The sequence below is a fragment of the Prunus persica genome, chromosome G7, assembly GCF_000346465.2.
Source record: "Prunus persica cultivar Lovell chromosome G7, Prunus_persica_NCBIv2, whole genome shotgun sequence".
Taxonomy (NCBI): domain Eukaryota; kingdom Viridiplantae; phylum Streptophyta; class Magnoliopsida; order Rosales; family Rosaceae; genus Prunus; species Prunus persica.
Window position 1 is genome coordinate 21,582,041 of NC_034015.1, and position 19,508 is coordinate 21,601,548.

Here is a 19,508-nt window from a genome sequence, read left to right on the forward strand (position 1 = left end):
GAAATGAATAGCATACACGATGTGTTTTAATCTGAACCCTGTATGAAGTCTAGAATTGGCAGAAGAAGGGCTCCAGGAAAATTGTCTCTTGGCTTGCCATCGCTTTCGTGGCAAGACAAACTTTTCAAAGAATTTACATTTCACAAAAAGTTCGGTGGCAAAAGTGTTCCATTCCATGCCACGTTCGTCTTCTTCAACTTAATCCAGAGACTTGCTTGTGGCATATGATTACTCCATTTCACACACACCCTCCTCATCCTGCTGATTTATTATATTTAGAAAAGAAAAAAACAAGAGCTTGATTGATTGGTTTGGCTGCAATGCAATCTCCATTAATCTGTCTAGTCCAATATCATGATTTTCCTGCAAATGTAAACAAGGCAGCCATGCAGAGTTACGGCCAAACTGGGGCCGCCACTGTAAAATATCTGCTTAGATCACGTACGTACACGGAAGGTAAGTGGTCTCATATAAAGTATGTTAAGAATACACACAGTCCCACATTGGATACTTAACAAAATATAAAGTCTCATATAATAAATGGCTCCGCTCCTAATAACATCGAGACCCTCCACACCTTCTAAATAGGTGGTGAAGTTGGAGACAATATCGATGTTGAGTACTGATTATCATCTTCAATTATCTTCAATGTCTTAGCTTTCTTCTCTCTTTTTAATTAACTAGCTTTATATCCATGGGATCAAAAAACGTCACCCACCTTTTCCTCTTCATCTGCCTTATTTCGTCTCAGTTTTATTGTTGTTTCTCTGCACAAACTGGGATCAGAGCTGGTTACTGGTATGTCGATAGCGAGTCCCCGATACCTGACATAAACTCTGCCTTGTTCACTCATCTTATTTGTGCCTATGCTGATATAAATTCATCCACCTACCAGCTCTCCATCCCTTCCTCTCAGGAGCCATCCTTCTCCAGCTTCACCGGTATCGTCCAGCGCAAAAACCCATCAGTTATAACACTCCTGTCCATCTGGAATGGACTAGCTGCAACAAATCAATCAATTTTGGGGGAGAAAGCTAACTCTTCAGTCTTGTCCTCAATGGCCAGCAATCCTTCTAACAGAAAGTCTTTCATTGAATCTTCAATCAAAACAGCAAGGCTTTATGGCTTTCAAGGTATCGACTTGCTTTGGCTTTGGCCTAGGACAACCTCTGATATGATCAACATGGGAAAGCTATTGGATGAGTGGGGGGCTGCTGTGAATTCTGAGTCAAGAAACTCTAGTGATCAGTCACGCTTGATATTGACAATGGCGGTTCGTTATCTGCCTGCTTTCGAATCATTGAGTTACCCGATTGAATCTATGAAAAGGAATTTGGATTGGGCACATGTTGTGGCATATGACTATCATCTACCTGCTAAGGAGAATGTTACTGGTGCTCATGCTGCTTTATATGACCCGTCAAGCCATGTTAACACCAACTACGGTATAAAGCAATGGCTAAACAACTCATTTCCTGCTAGCAAACTGGTTTTGGGTTTGCCTTACCATGGCTATGCGTGGACACTTGTGAACCCCAAAGACAATAATGGAATTGGGGCACCTGCAGCCGGAAAAGCTGAGACGAAAGATGGATCCATGAGCTATAAATACATCAAGTGGTACATTAGAAGCTACGGAGCTCCCATAATGTATAATGCTACTTATGTTGTGAATTATTGTATCATAGGATCGAATTGGATTGGTTTTGATGATTTGGAAGCTGTCAGAACTAAGATTGCATATGTGAAGGAGAAGAAGCTACTTGGTACCAATGTGTTTCGAGTCACCAATGATGACAATTGGGCGCTTTCTCAGGCAGGTTGGCCAAAGTGATTTTTGATGCTATGTTGTTGACATGTCATAGAACTCAATTTTATATACTGAAGGAAGTTGAATTTTGACAGCAGGCTATCTGCCTAAATCAACTTATTTTCTAATGGAGATCCCTTTATTCTACTTCTAACTGGTTTAGTAAATGACAGTTCAAGAGGAAGAAAATGATCAAGAAAACAGGCGGCGGTTATTGCTTGTAGTTTTGCTTCCAATTACTTTGATCATAATCCTCATAGCCTTCGTGGTGTGTTACTTACAAAGAAAATTGTTGAAGACAAAAGGTGATTTTTCTCACTGTTGTTGTTTGTTTCGAATAGCAATTAGACAAAGATAAAACCTCTTTTCGAATTTACATCAAGAGTTTTGCATTTGCATTTTCACTTTTTATATTTTTTCCTTCTGGTTTCAGGGATGATTATTCGTGGGAATTCAAGGTCTACTAGTACATCAGATATTAACAGTGATCCACCAACTCTGCAAGCATTCAGTTTTTCGAATATCAAAGCAGCAACAAATAACTTCTCAAGTGAAAACAAGCTTGGAGAGGGAGGGTTTGGTCCTGTTTACATGGTAATATTTGCTACCTTATCTAACATAAGTTTACACTGTGGGAACTGGGATTTAAAACTTGTGGTTGTATGTGTGCCCTTGTGTATAATCTGCTGCTACTTTTAAAACAATGAGATGTATATCAATAAAAAACTCTTTCCCTGAACTACCCCATTCCTACTTTCCTGCTACCAAGAAAAGGGAACAAAAAAAACTTTAGGCTTAAAGCTGTGTCTATGATAATTGGCTACTAATTCCCCTCATGCTGAACCAAAAGCTTATCAACAACTGAAAGCAGAGTCACCTTCACCTCGTGTTAATTAAGTGGTACATTCTGGTGAACAGTGAGAGTGATACCATTTGTAGATTCATCTTTTGATCAGATATATATCTGGATTTTCTTTTTACTAAACCTTGCTAACTTAACTAACCATGGTTTTCTTCAATTTTTTCAAGGGTAAATTGCGAGGAGGACAGGAAATCGCAGTGAAAAGACTTTCGAAAACGTCAACTCAAGGACTTGAGGAATTTAGAAATGAGGTTACACTTACTGCAAGACTACAGCATGTAAATCTAGTTCGAGTTCTTGGATTTTGCACTGAGAAGGAAGAAAAAATGCTGATCTACGAGTACATGCCCAACAAAAGCTTGGACTTCTACCTTTTTGGTCTGTAATTTTTCATGCTTCCTGTTATGGTTGAGAGTGCAGGCTAGCATAACACAATACTTTTGCATTCTGTAAGTTTCAGTGGGTCTTAACATCTCCTCTAAGAGGTAAAGATGGGGGGGTTAAACTCATTGAAACTCTCCAAATAGTTAGACAAGCGTATTCTTGAGGAACACTAGTGTATATTAAGCTAAAAAAATCACTTGTTAAGCCATCTAAGCTTACGGTGCAGAAACCTGTTACTTTTAATTTGTCTGTCTCTTGCTCCTTCGCCTACCTCATTGGTCCTGAATTTGAAATCTTGCAGATCCTACCAGACGGTATCTTCTAGACTGGACAAAGCGTGTGCACATCATTGAAGGGGTTACCCAAGGACTCCTATATCTTCAAGAATACTCCAATTTTACAATTATTCACCGAGATCTGAAAGGTAGCAACATTTTACTTGACCATGAAATGAATGCTAAGATATCAGATTTTGGAATGGCTAAACTTTTCAGAAAAGATGGACTTGTAGCAAACACAAAGCGGATTGTTGGAACATAGTAAGTAAACTGCCTCTTTTTGGTTATTCACACACACATGATCATTTCCTTTAATACTACTTGTGGTATGCAATGCAGTGGCTATGTTCCTCCTGAATATGTAAAAAAAGGTATATACTCTACAAAGTACGACGTCTACAGCTTTGGGGTTCTACTTTTGCAAATGATTAGTGGAAGGAGGAGCACATGTTACTATGGTCCAAACGAAAGCTTGCACCTCTTGCAATATGTAAGTTCCATAGCTGTCTCTGATTCTATCACCAGTACTGGAAACTATTACTTAGATCTAAACTATATATGAAGTGACATTCAAACTCTTTCAGGCATATCTATCATGGAAAGAGGACAAAGGAAGGGAATTTATTGATCCATCACTGGATGATTCTTCTTCTTCTTGCAAATTATTGAGATGCTTGCAAGTGGCTCTATTATGTGTCCAGGAAAATCCAGAGGATAGGCCTACAATGTTGGAAGTTTATTCCATGCTCAAAACTGACATTGAACCCGTTCCTACTCCTACGAAGATGGCTTTCTCAGGACATGGAATTGTGGAAAACACATCAACACCGCAGCAAGGAAGTTGTTCAGTTAATGATGCACAAATTTCCGAATTGCAACCCCGATGAAATTGCAGGCTCAGAATAGGAGACATTAGTTTTTCATTTTCAGTGGTTGAGTTCTTAGGCTCAAGAATGTGGGTGGTCGTATATACTCTATGAAGTATACAAGATTTTAGCAACTTTGGATTCTTCATCTGGAGGCCTACATGTTCTAAACATTACAATATTTGGTTGAATTAAAAATTTGCAATTCCTGTGCAGAGAGAAGGGAGGGAACTGCTGAGGCAAGTCATTTGAACATTGAACTAGTGGTTAGGCTTAGACCAAGGGGAGGATATGCCAAATTTTTTGTTTTGTTTGTACGAAATTCTTTTATACAACAATAACAAAAACTGCAGGGAAAAAAATTCAAATCCAGCCTGCATTATTCCCAGACAAACGCAACTGAACATGAAAAACAACAGAATAACATGTCCACTCAGAGCCCCGTTCCAAAAGAAAACCACCACCAAATGAGAAGTATTAGCATTTTTGTCAGAAGTTAAAGGGGTAAGAAATGGCCTCTTCTAACAACAACCTTCATCATTGATTCATTGATTTCGACAGTTATAAAAATTAGTGACAGCAATTAAGTTAAGACAAGTGGTTTAAAGTAACAATATATGTTATGTAGTCGTTCTAAGGTTGGTTTTAAAAACCATTTGCTTGTGAAGCCTGTGTTGTTATGATTGGAGCTACTGCTTACTCGTGACTTCCCTGTCCAAGCATTGATCATCTCCACAAGCATACATTCTCTTGACCAATATTCTAACTGAGTCTCAGCAGCAGCACTGCAGCAGCATTAGGATTTCTTTTTTAACCAAGAATTAATTTGAAAGGGTCGCTTCTCGCATTAGACTTTACATTAGAATGATAATTTAACAGGAAACAAGCTTTTTATATTAGCAACATGGAATTAATATAATGACTGCCAACCGCCAAGAATGTATTTAAAGGCCGGTTTTAAGTAACCATAATTAATTAGTGACACTACCAGAAAATGGGCACAAGCCACGGTTCGTTTAGCCACAGTGAGCCGACTATATTCATTGGTGTTCTAATGGGCGCAATTACTGTATATATTAAAAACGGGATATAGAATATTAGGTCCAGGAAATCAACATTTCACATCGTCACACTCATAAATATTGGGCGCATATCTTTCGTGAGGCAAAGTTTTGTATGATTGTCAGAATATTAGGTTCCTTAACCGTAATGCAATTTGCTTTGACATTTAAGAAGAGAGAAAAAAGTTTGGTGGCAAAAGTTTTCCATGTCTCATCTTCAACTTTAATCTTTTATGCCAGAAAAAGAGGATCACTTTTCCTTGGGAATTTCTAGAGACTTATGGTAAAAGTATAACAATGTTGAGAAAATTAGAGTACACGACTCTAATATAGAATGGTTGGAGACAAAATAAGTAAATAGATTACTTGTATTAGACTCATAAAATATTTCAACAAGACAAGTCTCAAAGGAAAGATCAACTCTTACAAGCGCTCTTTCTCACTTTCTAATTTTCTAGAATTATCTTGCAAATTGATCCAAGTGTTGCTGACTTTACATAGTCGGTGAAGACTTCTCCACCTTTCTAGATTTCTCCAAATGAACAATATCATTTCAGTGAGTTGGGCATCTATTTACCTTGGGCTTGGTTAATGTGTTGGGATGGTAATGATGTTTTAAGAGGAACTCTAGCGAGGAGCCCAAGCCTGGGGTTGGGGGGAGCCCAAGCCAAAAAGTGAGTTCTAGCGGGCCACTTTTGCCCGGGCGGGGGTGGGTCCCACGAAGATGGGCTGGCCCGAAGGTAGCTCGAGCCTGGGGAGAGCTGATGTCAACGTGCGGTTCAAATTTTTTTTTACTGTTGGTGCGTGCATTGCACGCGCCAACAGTAAAAAAAAATTTGAACTCATATGCACTGACGTCAGCCCTGTGCTCCGCCAACGGCTAGAAGACACGTGTCGTCGTCTGGGCGCTCTGATCGCCTTCTTTCCTCCAATCCAACAGTTGGCCTTTTTTTGCTATAAAATTATGAAGAAAAAAAAAATTCAAAATTTTTTAAAAAAATACCAAAAAATTATGGATTTTATTTTTTTTCTCTATAAATACCAACCAATACTCTTCACTTTTAACACCAAATCCTCATACTTTTTCTTCTCCTTCAACTATTATTCACTTTCTACTCAATATTTTTTTCACTTTTAAGTTTTATTTTTCTTTATCATCTTATGGCTTCTTCTATCAAAACCAGAGGGGCATGGAGCATCATGGAAGATGTTTTGTTATGTGAGTGGTATGAGTTGAGCCTCTGGTTTTATAGAAAAATTTAGGCAGATAGAGATGACATGTGGGGCGATTTTATAGGGTGAAAATCTTGTCTGAAATTTGAAATTTGAAATTTATCTGAAATTTGAAACCGAAAATCTTATTCGAAAATTTTATCCGATTATGAGATATGAATTTTATAATAAATATTGACACGTACAAATCCAAAAATCTTATCCGAAAATATTATCCAAATTCATTGTTTATAAAAAAATTTGTGAAAAAAAAAAAATGAATAGTATTTGCCATTTGTCATGGCAACGGGTGAAAACACACATTGCTGTTTGCAAGGGCAGCCACTATTCACGTTATTAGTAGCTGCCCTAGCCCCCCCTTTGTCATGGCAAAGGGCAAATGGATGAAGTTGCTCTAATAAGTGTAGCTTGCGGCATCCTGATTTATGGTTAGAAAGAGAAGGAGGGCTTGAGTTTGAGCGATTGGTTTGGCTGGTGGATGGTGCGCTCGCTTAATCCAAATATTACGACATTAATTTGTCCAGTATGTATCATGGTCCATGGTGGGTGCTCATCGTTCACTTCACAAGAACTTAATGCAGAGGTTAGGCCGAACCTGCTTAGATCAAAGCCCTTGCACAATTACGTATAAGGAACGGTGGGTAAGTGGTCTCTCACTCTCATTTATTATTGAGGTTTTGCAAAATGGCACTGAAGATTTTGTTTCCACTGTCCACAAGACATGCTGCAAGTCACACTGAAAAATCTGCCCATATCCTGCACTGCACATGCTGATGATGTTGGAAAAAAAAGAAGGTATAATTGCTATATTTTACATAGAAATTTAGAAATAATCATTCAATTCATGCTTAGAAAATTAATGCATGTTGTTTTTCTTTTTTCGGCCGGGGCGGTCCACGAAAGGAACTTTTGGTCCTTCTTCTTTGGAGTGTGTGGCGGGCCACCACCAAGCCTCGAATTTGGGCTCGAATTGAATGTGAGTAGATGGATGTATTGCGCTTCTAACTACTGATCAAACGATTGATCGGCCAAGCAAGGAACCTCCTCTTGGCCTAGATTCTTTCACTTCCTCGGGCTCAAGGATAGTTAGGTTTCGTACGGATGATTTTGTGATTTTTAGGGTTTTAAGTAAAAATTATGCAATTAAATCAAATGTGCGTATAAACGTAAAGACAATAATTGAAATGCGATAAAATAAATCAAAGAGATAAATAAAGCAAGAACGAAATAAAAGCGATAAGAACGATAAAATAAAAAATAAACTTGAAATTAAACTTAATTGAAGTGCAATAACAATGAAAGGTAAAGCAATCGAAATAAACTTGAATTTAAATGACAAGAAATATAAATTGAACAACAATTTAAACGACAAGAAAGATATAAACTCACACTAGAAAAAGGAAGAACTCACTACACTAGGTGCTTGAAAAGTAAAATCCTAAGTCCAGGAAAAGAAAAGTGCGAGACGAAAGATAAGTTTGTTTGTATGATGTTGTGTGTCTTCTGCCTTCGTTTGGTGAGGTTTATATAGGGCTTCTGTCAGCCCATGGGCTGGCCATTGAATAGCCAAATGTCAACTCTTTTAAAACTCTTTCCTTGAATTCGTGGGATCACATTGGTGGAAATATTATGATTGCTTGATTCTCTCATGTTTTGGAATATGCTGAACTATCATCAATCTCCTTGATTTGTTTCCTTGTGAGGCCTCCATTCACATGCACATTGACCTCCAGAAATCTTGTGCGTGAATCCGTGGCTTGGGCCTTGACCTCCGAGATTTCATCTTGGCATCTGGTGGAACCTCGTGCCCCTTGAGTTTTTAGAATTCTAGAGTTGGCTGACCATCCGCCAAGGTGGGTGGTATGGGAGCTCCAAATATTTGGATGTTGGGCTTAGCCCTACGTTGGACTATATTCAAATATTTGAATATTGGGAACTCAGCGGACATACCTCCCGCTGAACTTCAACTTCCCTGACCCGACTTTACTTGCCCAAGTGTTGAGAGGAGGGCGCCAAGGTGCTCAAGGAGAAAATTCGCCCTAGCCCAACTTTTTGTAAGAGGAGTGGCCGACCAAGGTATTCAAGGAGTGCCCGGCCCAACTTTTTGAGAAGGAAGCATTCGGCCACTTTTGTAAGAATATGCCCGGCTACTTTTGCAAGGATATGCCCGACCACTTTTGCAAAGGGAAGCGCCCGACCATATTTTTGAAAAGGCACCACGACCTTTGAAGAAAACACATCGGCCGCATTTTTGAGAAGGCACCATAGCCTTTGAAGAAAAGACCTCGACCACCTTTTTGAGAAAGCACTTTGGCCGCTAGGAATTCTTTGGCCGCTAGGAATTCTCGGCCGCTAAAAATTCTTCGGCCTCTAGGAATTCTTCGGCCGCTAGGAATTCTTTGGTCGCTAAGAATTCTCGGCCGCTAGGAATTCTCGGCCGCTAGGAATTCTCCGGCCGCTAGGAATTCTCCGGCTATTAGGAATTCTTCTATCGCTAGGAATTCTGGGCCGCTAAGAATTCTTCCTTGGCAAATTGGGTGAATTTTGACCACCCCCAAACACATGCTTACAAACATACACAATGAAAAATCACATAATATGGATTAGAAGAACCTGAATAATTGAGTCGAGGCAAATGTTGGACACTTTGACCTTAAGACGAATTACGCCCCACACAGGTGCTTATGGTTACTAGCACTCACCTCCCAGGATACAACGACTCATGTCCTTGTGAAAGAAGCACTACAATTCACAAAGTACTCTTTGAACTAGATTATGTAGGAAACCCTCTCACAAACCATAATCATTGACTATACAAAGACTCTGAATTCAAATGGATAAACATTGACTGAATTAATTACCTTATTAATTTCAGGAAGACTACTCTATTTATAGATACTAAAGAACCCTTTCCAAAAGGGTCGTATGTCCTGGTATCTAAAGTTGGTCTCCCTAGCATGACCAACTCATGCATCCATTGAATAAACAGGTGCTTTGATACCTCTTCCTAGAAATTGACAAAGGACACCATGGTTAAATGAACTCTATTAATTTCCATTCAAATAGAAAAATTAATATTAGTTAATATTAAATTTCCAACAATGATGCCATGTATATATATATGTATTAGTACGTAGTAGTAGAAACTAGTCATCTTGTAAGAGGAAAAATCAAACTAGCTTTTTATGTCCATGTCCATGGGATCAAAAAATATCACTCCCCTTATCCTCTTCATCATCTTCCTTATTTCATCTCAATTTTATTCTTGTTCCTCCGCACAAACTTGGATCAGAGCTGGTTACTGGTACGCCGGTAGCGAGTCTCCCATACCTGACATCAACTCTGCCTTGTTCACTCATCTTATTTGTGCTTCTGCTGCTCTGAATTCCTCCACCTACCAGCTCTCCATCCCTTTCTCTCAAGAGCCATCCTTCTCCATCTTCACAGGTGTCGTCAAGCGCAAAAACCCATCAGTCATAACACTCCTATCCATCTGGAATGGACAAGCTGCAACAGCTCAATCAATTTTGGGTCAGAAAGTTAACTATTCAGTCTTGTCCTCAATGGTCAACAAACCTTCTAACAGAAAGTCTTTCATTGAGTCTTCAATCAAAACAGCAAGGCTTTATGGCTTCCAAGGTATAGACTTGCTTTGGCTTTGGCCAAACACAGCCTCTGATATGATCAACATGGCAAAATTATTCGATGAGTGGCGAGCTGCTGTGAATTCTGAGTCAAGAAACTCCAGTGATCAGTCACGGTTGATATTGACAATGGCCATTCGTTATTTGCCTGCTTTCGAATCGTTGAGTTACCCGATTGAATCTATGAAGAGGAACTTGGATTGGGCACATGTTATTGCATATGACTATCATCTGCCTTCTAAGGAGAATGTCACTGGTGCTCATGCTGCTTTATATGACCCGTCAAGCCATGTTAACACCGACTATGGTATAAAGCAATGGCTAAACAACTCATTTCCTGCTAGCAAACTGGTTTTGGGTTTGCCTTACCATGGCTATGCGTGGACACTTGTGCACCCCAAAGACAATAATGGAGTTGGGGCACCTGCAGCCGGCACAGCTGAGACGAAAGACGGATCCATGAGCTATACGTACATCAAGCGGTACATTCGAAGCTACAGAGCTCCCATGGTGTACAATGCTACTTATGTTGTGAACTATTGCATCATAGGGTCGAGTTGGATTGGTTTTGATGATGTGGAAGCTATCAGAACTAAGATTGCATATGTCAAGGAGAAGAAGCTACTTGGTACCAATGTGTTTCAAGTCACCAATGATGACGATTGGGCGCTTTCTCGGGCAGGTTGGCCAAAGTGATTTTTTATGCTTTGTTTTTGACATGGCATAAAACTCAATTTTATATCCTGAAGGAAGTTGAATTTTGACAGCAGGCTATCTGCATAAATCGACTTATTTTCTAATGGAGATCCATTTATTCTACTTCTAACTGGTTTAGTAAATGACAGTTCAAGAGGAAGAAAATGATCAAGAAAATAAGCGGCGGTTATTGCTTATAGTTTTGCTTCCAATTACTTTGATCATAATCCTCATAGCCTTCGTGGTGTGTTACGTACAAAGAAAATTGTTGAAGACAAAAGGTTATTTTTCTCACTGTTAGTGTTTGTTTCGAATAGCAATTAGACAAAGATAAATTCTCTTTTCAAATTTACATCAAGAGTTTTGCTATTGCATTTTCACCTTCTTTTTTTTCCTTCTGGTTTCAGGGATGATTATTTTTGGGAATTCAAGGTCTACTAGTACATCCGATCTTAACAGTGATCCTCCAACTCTGCAAGCATTCAGCTTTTCGAATATCAAAGCGGCAACAAATAACTTCTCAAGTGAAAACAAGCTTGGAGAGGGTGGGTTTGGTCCTGTATACATGGTAATATTTGCTACCTTATCTAACATAAGTTTACACTGTGGGAACTGGGATTTAAAACTTGTGGTTGTATGTGTGCCCTTGTGTATAATCTGCTGCTACTTTTAAAACAATGAGATGTATATCGATAAAAAAAATCTTTCCCTGAACTACCCCATTCCTACTTTCCTGCTACCAAGAAAAGGGAACAAAAAAACTTTAGGCTTAAAGCTGTGTCTATGATAATTGGCTACTAATTCCCCTCATGCTGAACCAAAAGCTTATCAACAACTGAAAGCAGAGTCACCCTCACCTTGTGTTAATTAAGTGATACATTCTGGTGAACAGTGAGAGTGATACCATTTGTATAGATTCATCTTTTGATCAGATATAAATCTGGATTTTCTTTTTACTAAACCATGCTAGCTTAACTAACGGTTTTCTTCAATTTTTCAAGGGTAAATTGCGAGGAGGACAGGAAATCGCAGTGAAAAGACTTTCGAAAACGTCAACTCAAGGACTTGAGGAATTTAAAAATGAGGTTACACTTACTGCAAGACTACAACATGTAAATCTAGTTCGAGTTCTTGGATTTTGCACTGAGAAGGAAGAAAAAATGCTGATCTACGAGTACATGCCCAACAAAAGCTTGGACTTCTACCTTTTTGGTCTGTAATTTTTCATGCTTCCTGTTACGGTTGAGAGTGCAGGCTAGCATAACACAATACTTTTGCATTCTGTAAGTTTCAGTGGGTCTTAACATCTCCTCTAAGAGGTAAACATGGGGGGTGTTAAACTCATTGAAACTCTCCAAATAGTTAGACAAGCATATTCTTGAGGACTGAACCAACACTAATGTATATTAAGCTAACAAAAATCACTTGTTAAGCCATCTAAGCTTATGGTGCAGAAACCTTGACTTTTAATTTGTCTCTCTTGCTCCTTTGCCTACCTCATTGGTCCTGAATTTGATATCTTGCAGATCCTACCAGACGGTATCTTCTAGACTGGACAAAGCATGTGCACATCATTGAAGGGGTTACCCAAGGACTCCTATATCTTCAAGAATACTCCAATTTTACAATTATTCACCGAGATCTGAAAGGTAGCAACATTTTACTTGACCACGAAATGAATGCTAAGATATCAGATTTTGGAATGGCTAAACTTTTCAGAAAAGATGAACTTGAAGCAAACACAAGCCGGATTGTTGGAACATAGTAAGTAAACTGCCTCTTTTTGGTTATTCACACACACATGCTCATATCCTCTAATACTTGTGGTGGTATGCAATGCAGTGGCTATGTTCCTCCTGAATATGTAAGAAAAGGTATATACTCTACGAAGTATGACGTCTACAGCTTTGGGGTTCTACTTTTACAAATGATTAGTGGAAGGAGGAGCACATGTTACTATGGTCCAAACGAAAGCTTACACCTCTTGCAATATGTAAGTTCCATAGCTGTCTATCATTCTATCACCACTAATGTAAACTATTACTTAGATCTAAACTATATATGAAGTAACTTTCAAACTATTTCAGGCATATCTATCATGGAAGGAGGACAAAGGAAGAGAATTTATTGATCCATCACTGGATGATTCTTCTTCTTCTTGTAAATTATCGAGATGCTTGCAAGTAGCTCTATTATGTGTCCAGGAAAATCCGGAGGATAGGCCTACAATGTTGGAAGTTTATTCCATGCTCAAAACTGATACTGAACCCATTCCCACTCCTACAAAGATGGCTTTCTCAGGAAATAGAAGTATGGAAAACATATCTACATCGCAGCAAGGAAGTTGTTCAGTTAATAATGCAGAAATTTCCGAGTTGCAACCCCGATGAAATTGCAGGCTCAGAATAGGAGACATTAGTTTTTCAATTTCAATGGTTGAGTTCTTAGGCTCAAGAATGTGGGTCGTCATATACTCTATGAAGTATACAAGATTTTAGCAACTTTGGATTCTTCATCTGGAGGCCTACATGCCGTAAACATTACAATATTTTGTTAAATTAAAAATTTGCAATTCATTTGCAGAGAGAAGGGAGGGAACTGGTGATGAGGAAGTCATTTGAACATTGAACTAGTGGTTAGGCTTAGACCAAGGGGAGGATACGCCAAATTTTTTGTTTTGTTTGTACGAAATTCTTTTATACAACAAAAACAAAAACTGCAGGAAAAAAAATTCATTGTGAGTTTATTTATTTTTATCTTTCTTTTAAGAAAAGCCTAGAATACACTATGTTTCTTTCCGAATGAAGTCCAGACTTGGCAGGAAAAGTATCTCTTGGCTTGCCATCGCTTAAGTGGGCAGACAAACTTTTCCAAGAATTCACATTTCACAAAAAGTTTGGTGGAAAAACTGTTCCATTCCATGCCACATCTTCTTCAACTTAATCTAATTATTGAGCTTTTGCAAAATGATACTGTCTACAGGACTTCTTTGAAGCTGTCTTTGACCAAAAACAAAGGGTGTGTGGATTTGAACTCAGCACAAGCTCTACGGGATTTTATTACCACACTGTAGGGACGCAATTAAACGTAGTTTACCTTCTTGACCTGGACAGACATAATCATATATTAGCTCCAAAACATGATTGGTTTAGTGTCAGTTGTTCTCACATTTCTATACTCTAGAAAGAAGATTTCAATTTGAATTTGGAGTCTGCTTTAGCAGATAACTGATGTTCAATAGTCATCTGCCCGCCCATATCCTGCACTGCACATGATGCGCCATGTATATGTATTAGCAGAAGCAATGATCGACAAACTGCTAGGCGGTAGGCGGGTGGCAGGACGGGGCCTAGCGCCTAGAGGAATAATAGGGCGCCTAGGCGTTTCTTTTTAAAAAAAAAAAAATTGTATTATAAATTATAAATTTATACCAAAATCATGCAAAATAAAAGGGTATATAAATTATAAAGTACCATAATTGATACTAGCCTCTCTGCACGCGCTTCCGCGCTTGCGAGAGGTTTTTTTAAAAAAATAAGTAAATTTATTTTAGAATTAAAAAAGATAATGAGTTAGTTGTGTTCCATAAAAATAGGATCCATTATCTGCCTTTTCTTTTTCTTTTAATTTTTTTAAATATGAAAAAGTGTGAATTTACCATATTATCCTCATTTAATTAATAATTTGAATTCTTAATGTTTGCATTAACCAAGGGCATTTTCTGGTATTTTGAATGTTTCACCATTCTCTGTCTTTTGCTTTATATATATAGATTAGCCCATTGGCACATGCTCACGCATGTGCCAATTGGTTTTTTTTATTTATTTTTAGAATTAAGAAAAGATAATATGAGTAGTTATGTTCCATAAAAATAGGACATATTATCTGATTTTGTTTTTAATTTTAATTTTAATTTTTTAATATAAAAAATTTAAATTTACTATATTATCCTCATTTAATTAATAATTTTAATTCTTAATATTTGAATTAACCAATAGCATTTTCTGGTATTTTGAATGTTTCACCATTCTCTGTCTTTTGCTTTATATATATAGATAAAACATGGGAAAAACCTAGGAGGCAACGGCTCAAAGGAGAGAGAGGCAGCGTGCTTGAAGTCCGGAAAAAGAAAATTTTTATAATTAAAAAAAAGGACACGACCCGCCTAGGCCTATTTTCGAACAGGGTCATCTTGTAGGAGGAAAATCAAACTAGCTTTATTTGCATGGGATCAAAAAACATCACCCACCTTTTCCTTTTCCTCTTCATCTTCCTTATCGTCTCAATTTTATTGTTGTTTCTCTGCACAAACTTGGATCAGAGCTGGTTACTGGTATGTCGCTAGCGAGTCCCGAATACCTGACATAAACTCTGCCTTGTTCACTCATCTTATTTGTGCTTCTGCTGATCTAAATTCCTCCACCTACCAGCTCTCCATCCCTTCCTCTTAGGAGACATCCTTCTCCAAATTCACCGGTGTCGTCATCAAGCGCAAAAACCCATCAGTCATAACACTCCCTGCAGCAAATCGATCAATTTTGTGTGAGAAAGCTAACACTCCCAATCAGTCATAATACTCGGTTTTTTCTGCTTTTTTAAAAATGGTATAGCCGATCGGCTATACCTGTTTGACACGTGGCGACCAACCGCAATAAGGGTTATTTTATACATATAAATAGTATAGCCGCCCGGCTATACTGGGTTTTGGGATTTCTTTGAAAAATAGTACAGCCGCCCGGCTATACTGGGTTTTGGGATTTCTTTAAAAATAGTACAGCCGCTCGGCTATACCCGGTCGGCAATACAGTTTTAGAAACGTGGGCCCCTAATCGCAAGGCGGGTCTTTTTTTTATTTATATAAATAGTATAGCCGAACGGCTATACTAGGTTTTTCTGAAATTTTGTTAAAATCGTATAGCCGGACGGCTATACTCTGTTTTAGTAATGTTTCTTACAAAATAGTATAGCCGAGCGGCTATACCCATTTGTTCTCTTCTTTTTTTTATAAATAGTATAGCCGCGCGGCTAAAACGAGTACACGTGGTGCCAAATTTTTTTCAACAATCCAAACCATCGATTTTTCACATCTTCATTTAGAGATCATCCTTGCAAAAAATCATTAAGGCATCTAATTGAGACCAACAAAATCAATGAACACGGTGTTTCAAGAAAGTACTTAGATTTCAATCATTTAATTGAGTTGTCAAATGATATCGGATTCAAGTAATTTTTTGTAAAGATAATCTTTGAATGGATATCTATAAAATAGACGGTTTGGATTAGTGAAATACAATGTGGAGTGAGCCCTATAAGAGTGTCCCTTAATGGAAGCTATATATATATATATATATCCTTTTTAAAATATCTGAGCCGGATGTTGGCTTAATGGGATAGCATGCAGATGAATTTCTGGAAGAAACATGTCAATTTTTATATTAGTTCAATTGACTTTTGTATGGATTGTGAATGTCTGGGAAGCTAGAATTTGTTGCATCCAGAGGCTGCAGCCTGCAGTTTTCAATCAGAGAATTCTTAATGTTTGAGGATGTTCTTAATGTCGCGTCCTCCTATGCCTAGCCACTCTGTCCTCAGAACGCACTCCATGGCCTTATATGCAGTATATTAATTTATATATAGACAGCTTGTTTCTGGTTTAATTAGTATATTCTACTCTAAAGTCTAAAATGAACCATTCTGATCTGATCAAATCCCAAGTGGTGTTAAATAAATAAAAAAGAATGTAAAGTTAACAGATGTCAGCCGACCAGTCAGCTTAGCCAATGCACGTTTGCACTTGATGCATGTTATACCTGACAGATAAGTATTCACGGAACAAAATAGAAGAAGAAGAAAAAAAAACTTATCAAAGTGAAACCAGCCGTTAGATTAGAATACAAGATAAATCCACCTATAAGAATTAAGCATATACCAATGGATTCTAAAAGCTTCAATTCAAGCTGCAGAAAATCATTGTAGAAGAACTCAATCAATGGGTTCTAAAACACAAATCACTACCTTTCTTCTTGGCCACCCTGTTTTCCCTTGTCCAAGCTGTTGCCCCAAATGGTACAGTTAAAGCAGGTTACTGGTCTAGTGGCATCCCATTTCCGGCTGATGCCAGATCATCATGGTATATTTGCACCAGCCAATGGAATGGCAGTACCGTCAGATGGCGCGCTAGGTATATTTGTACAGCTGTGACACCAACTGTGATCAATTCCACACTTGTTATGGACTATACCTTCTCTGGGAAGACTTGGATTGGTTATGATGATACGCAGAGTATCACTACCAAAGTCTCATATGCTAAGGGCAAGGGACTAGTTGGCTACTTTGCATGGAACTTTGGCCTCGATTTCAATTGGACTCTTTCACAAGCAGGCAGGTATATATTTATATGACACCAACCCTCTTTCATGTTCTATTAATTTTGTGCTAACTCCTCATGTGAGTGTTAAATTTGTTTGCAGCTTAATACGCTTGGGAAGCTTAGGGACGGACAACTTTTCCTGCCAGAAGATCATGTGATTTTACATCCTCCTCTCCACTGTAAAGACCAATTAGCTGATGCTACACTACTCAAAGCAGAAATGGCATGCCATTTGTATTCCTGATTTAGGCCAATTACCTAGAGAGAGAGAGTAAAATAAAATAAAATAAAGACCCGTTCCAACATTTTGTTTTGTTTTGTTTTTTAAATTAGCGATAACGAACACCGATAATAACTCCGTTCTCTTTTTATCTTATCCAACCCCTGAAAATCCTCCTCTCCATATCCCTCCAAGACTCTCTCGTTATCGGACTGAAACTCAACATCCTCTCCATATTTCTCTGCAGGTCGCGGCCCGGTGGTGGTCGTCGTGGGTGGAGGCCTGGTGGTGGTGGTCTGTCGTGAGAGAGAGAGAGAGAGAGAGAGAGCGAAGGAGGCGACGGCTCAGAGGAGAGAGAGGCAGTGTGAGGTTCTATTTAAAGCCTGCAAAAAAAACCTGACTCGCCCAGGCGCCCAGACCCGCCTAAGCCGATTTTTCGAAGACAGTTTTTGACAATAAACTAAAACTCAGTTTTTTGGTATACAAATAGTATAGCTGCCCGGCTATACTTGGTTTTATTGATGTTTCAAAAAAAATAGTATAGCCGCACGGCTATACCTATTTCGACACGTGGCCTTCTATCCGCTAGGATGGTTTCTTTTTTTAAAAAATAGTATAGCCGGACGGCTATACTCGGTTTTTCCTTTTTTTGCTTTTAAAAACAGTATAGCCGTTCGGCTATACTCTTTATTCGGTTTTATTCCAAAAATAGTATAGCCGACCGGCTGTACTTGTTTTGACACGTAGGCTCTTTAAAGATGGGCGGCCCCTTTTTAAAAAAAAAATATAGTATAGCCGTGCGGCTATACGTATGTTGATACGTGGCCCCTCTTCGATATGCGGTGGGCTCCTTGCTGCTGGACGGGACCTTTTTTTCTTTTAAAAAAAGTATAGCCGCGCGGCTATACGCGTGTTTTTTATAAATAGTATAGCCGCCTGGCTCTACCGGTTTTTCTGTTTTTTTTTAAAAATAGTATAGCGTCTCGGCTATAAGCATTTTGACACGTTTCGCTATGCAGGTCCTTTTTGTATATGTAAATAGTATAGCCGTCCGGCGATACTCTGCGTTATTCTGATTTTTTTAAAATAGTATAGCCGGGCGGCCATACTTATTTTGACACATGGCACCTAATCACTAGGTGGTCATCGCTTTTTTATTTAAAAATAGTATAGCCGCTCGGCTATACGCAGATGATTCTAAAAAATAGTATAGGCACCCGGGATTCTGGGATCACTGATTGGCTTCAGGCAGGTGTGCCTCCAAAAACGATTGCATTTTGCACCAGCCAGTGGAATGGCAGTACCACCGGATGGATCAGCGGGTTACAACCTAATCAAGGCATATATAGCTGAGAATGGTGCACCAACTGTGTTTAATTCTACACTTGTTATGGACTATTCCTATACTGGGAAGACTTGGATTGGTTATGATGATAGGCAGAGTATCACTACCAAAGTTTTGTATGCTAAGCGAAAAGGACTACTGGGATCCATGTCCATGTCAATTGGACTCTTTCAGATGCAGGTATGTATTCAACTAAGCATTTAAAAGCTTCCCAATCATGTTTTTCATCATTATTAATTGTACTGATGATGCCTAATGTGTGTTAAATTTGTTTGCAGCTTCATGCGCATGGGGAGCATAGGGCCACTACTTTTCCTACCAGAAGATGATGTGATTTGCTTTCTCCACAATCAGACCAAATGCTGATGCTAATTAGGCAGAAAGAAGACATTTCATTCATTTGGTATTCAGCCAAATCAGGCCAGTTACCTATTGTTCTCCATCAACAAACATATTAATGATAAAGTTGTAATCCCATTCGCATTTGTTTTTCTTTCTTCTTTTCCTTTTTTATGATAACGAGTAGTGGAAAATAGCAGAACATGGCTGAAAAATATCCTCGTGTGATGAGAAAATGATTTGAGATAGATCAACAATTACTTGAATGAGTTGGTTTTGCACTTGCATCAACTAGGTTGATATAATTCTGATTCTGAGCCCAAGATAGTTTGTTTAATTTAATATTTGATTTTGAATTTCCGGTGAAAACACGGCTAGGCTAGCGACATGCATTTTTTAA

The 19,508-nt window shown here is 38.5% G+C and overlaps 2 protein-coding genes across 2 annotated transcripts; both read left to right on the plus strand.

Annotated features, from left to right (window-relative positions):
* LOC18771058 (cysteine-rich receptor-like protein kinase 19) lies at positions 518–4,594 on the plus strand. The gene is made up of 7 exons (XM_020568372.1): positions 518–1,820; positions 1,984–2,115; positions 2,244–2,404; positions 2,840–3,050; positions 3,358–3,595; positions 3,674–3,824; positions 3,919–4,594. Exons 1-7 carry the CDS (start codon positions 695–697, stop codon positions 4,219–4,221), a joined length of 2,322 nt encoding a protein of 773 aa, XP_020423961.1. The 5' UTR covers positions 518–694; the 3' UTR covers positions 4,222–4,594.
* LOC18771644 (G-type lectin S-receptor-like serine/threonine-protein kinase At1g11410) lies at positions 9,665–13,319 on the plus strand. The gene is made up of 7 exons (XM_020568369.1): positions 9,665–10,820; positions 10,984–11,115; positions 11,242–11,402; positions 11,836–12,046; positions 12,361–12,598; positions 12,677–12,827; positions 12,922–13,319. Exons 1-7 carry the CDS (start codon positions 9,680–9,682, stop codon positions 13,222–13,224), a joined length of 2,337 nt encoding a protein of 778 aa, XP_020423958.1. The 5' UTR covers positions 9,665–9,679; the 3' UTR covers positions 13,225–13,319.

What these genes read in the sequence shown, in the direction of transcription:
- LOC18771058 (XM_020568372.1), top strand. Translation starts at nt 695, where the DNA reads ATGGGATCAAAAAACGTCACCCACCTTTTCCTCTTCATCTGCCTTATT. An exon ending in AAAATTGTTGAAGACAAAAG is followed by an intron (nt 2,116 to 2,243) that starts GTGATTTTTCTC and finishes TTCTGGTTTCAG; the next exon opens with GGATGATTATTCGTGGGAAT. An exon ending in GCTTGCACCTCTTGCAATAT is followed by an intron (nt 3,825 to 3,918) that starts GTAAGTTCCATA and finishes AAACTCTTTCAG; the next exon opens with GCATATCTATCATGGAAAGA.
- LOC18771644 (XM_020568369.1), top strand. Translation starts at nt 9,680, where the DNA reads ATGTCCATGTCCATGGGATCAAAAAATATCACTCCCCTTATCCTCTTC. An exon ending in GGTTTGGTCCTGTATACATG is followed by an intron (nt 11,403 to 11,835) that starts GTAATATTTGCT and finishes CAATTTTTCAAG; the next exon opens with GGTAAATTGCGAGGAGGACA. An exon ending in AGCCGGATTGTTGGAACATA is followed by an intron (nt 12,599 to 12,676) that starts GTAAGTAAACTG and finishes TATGCAATGCAG; the next exon opens with TGGCTATGTTCCTCCTGAAT.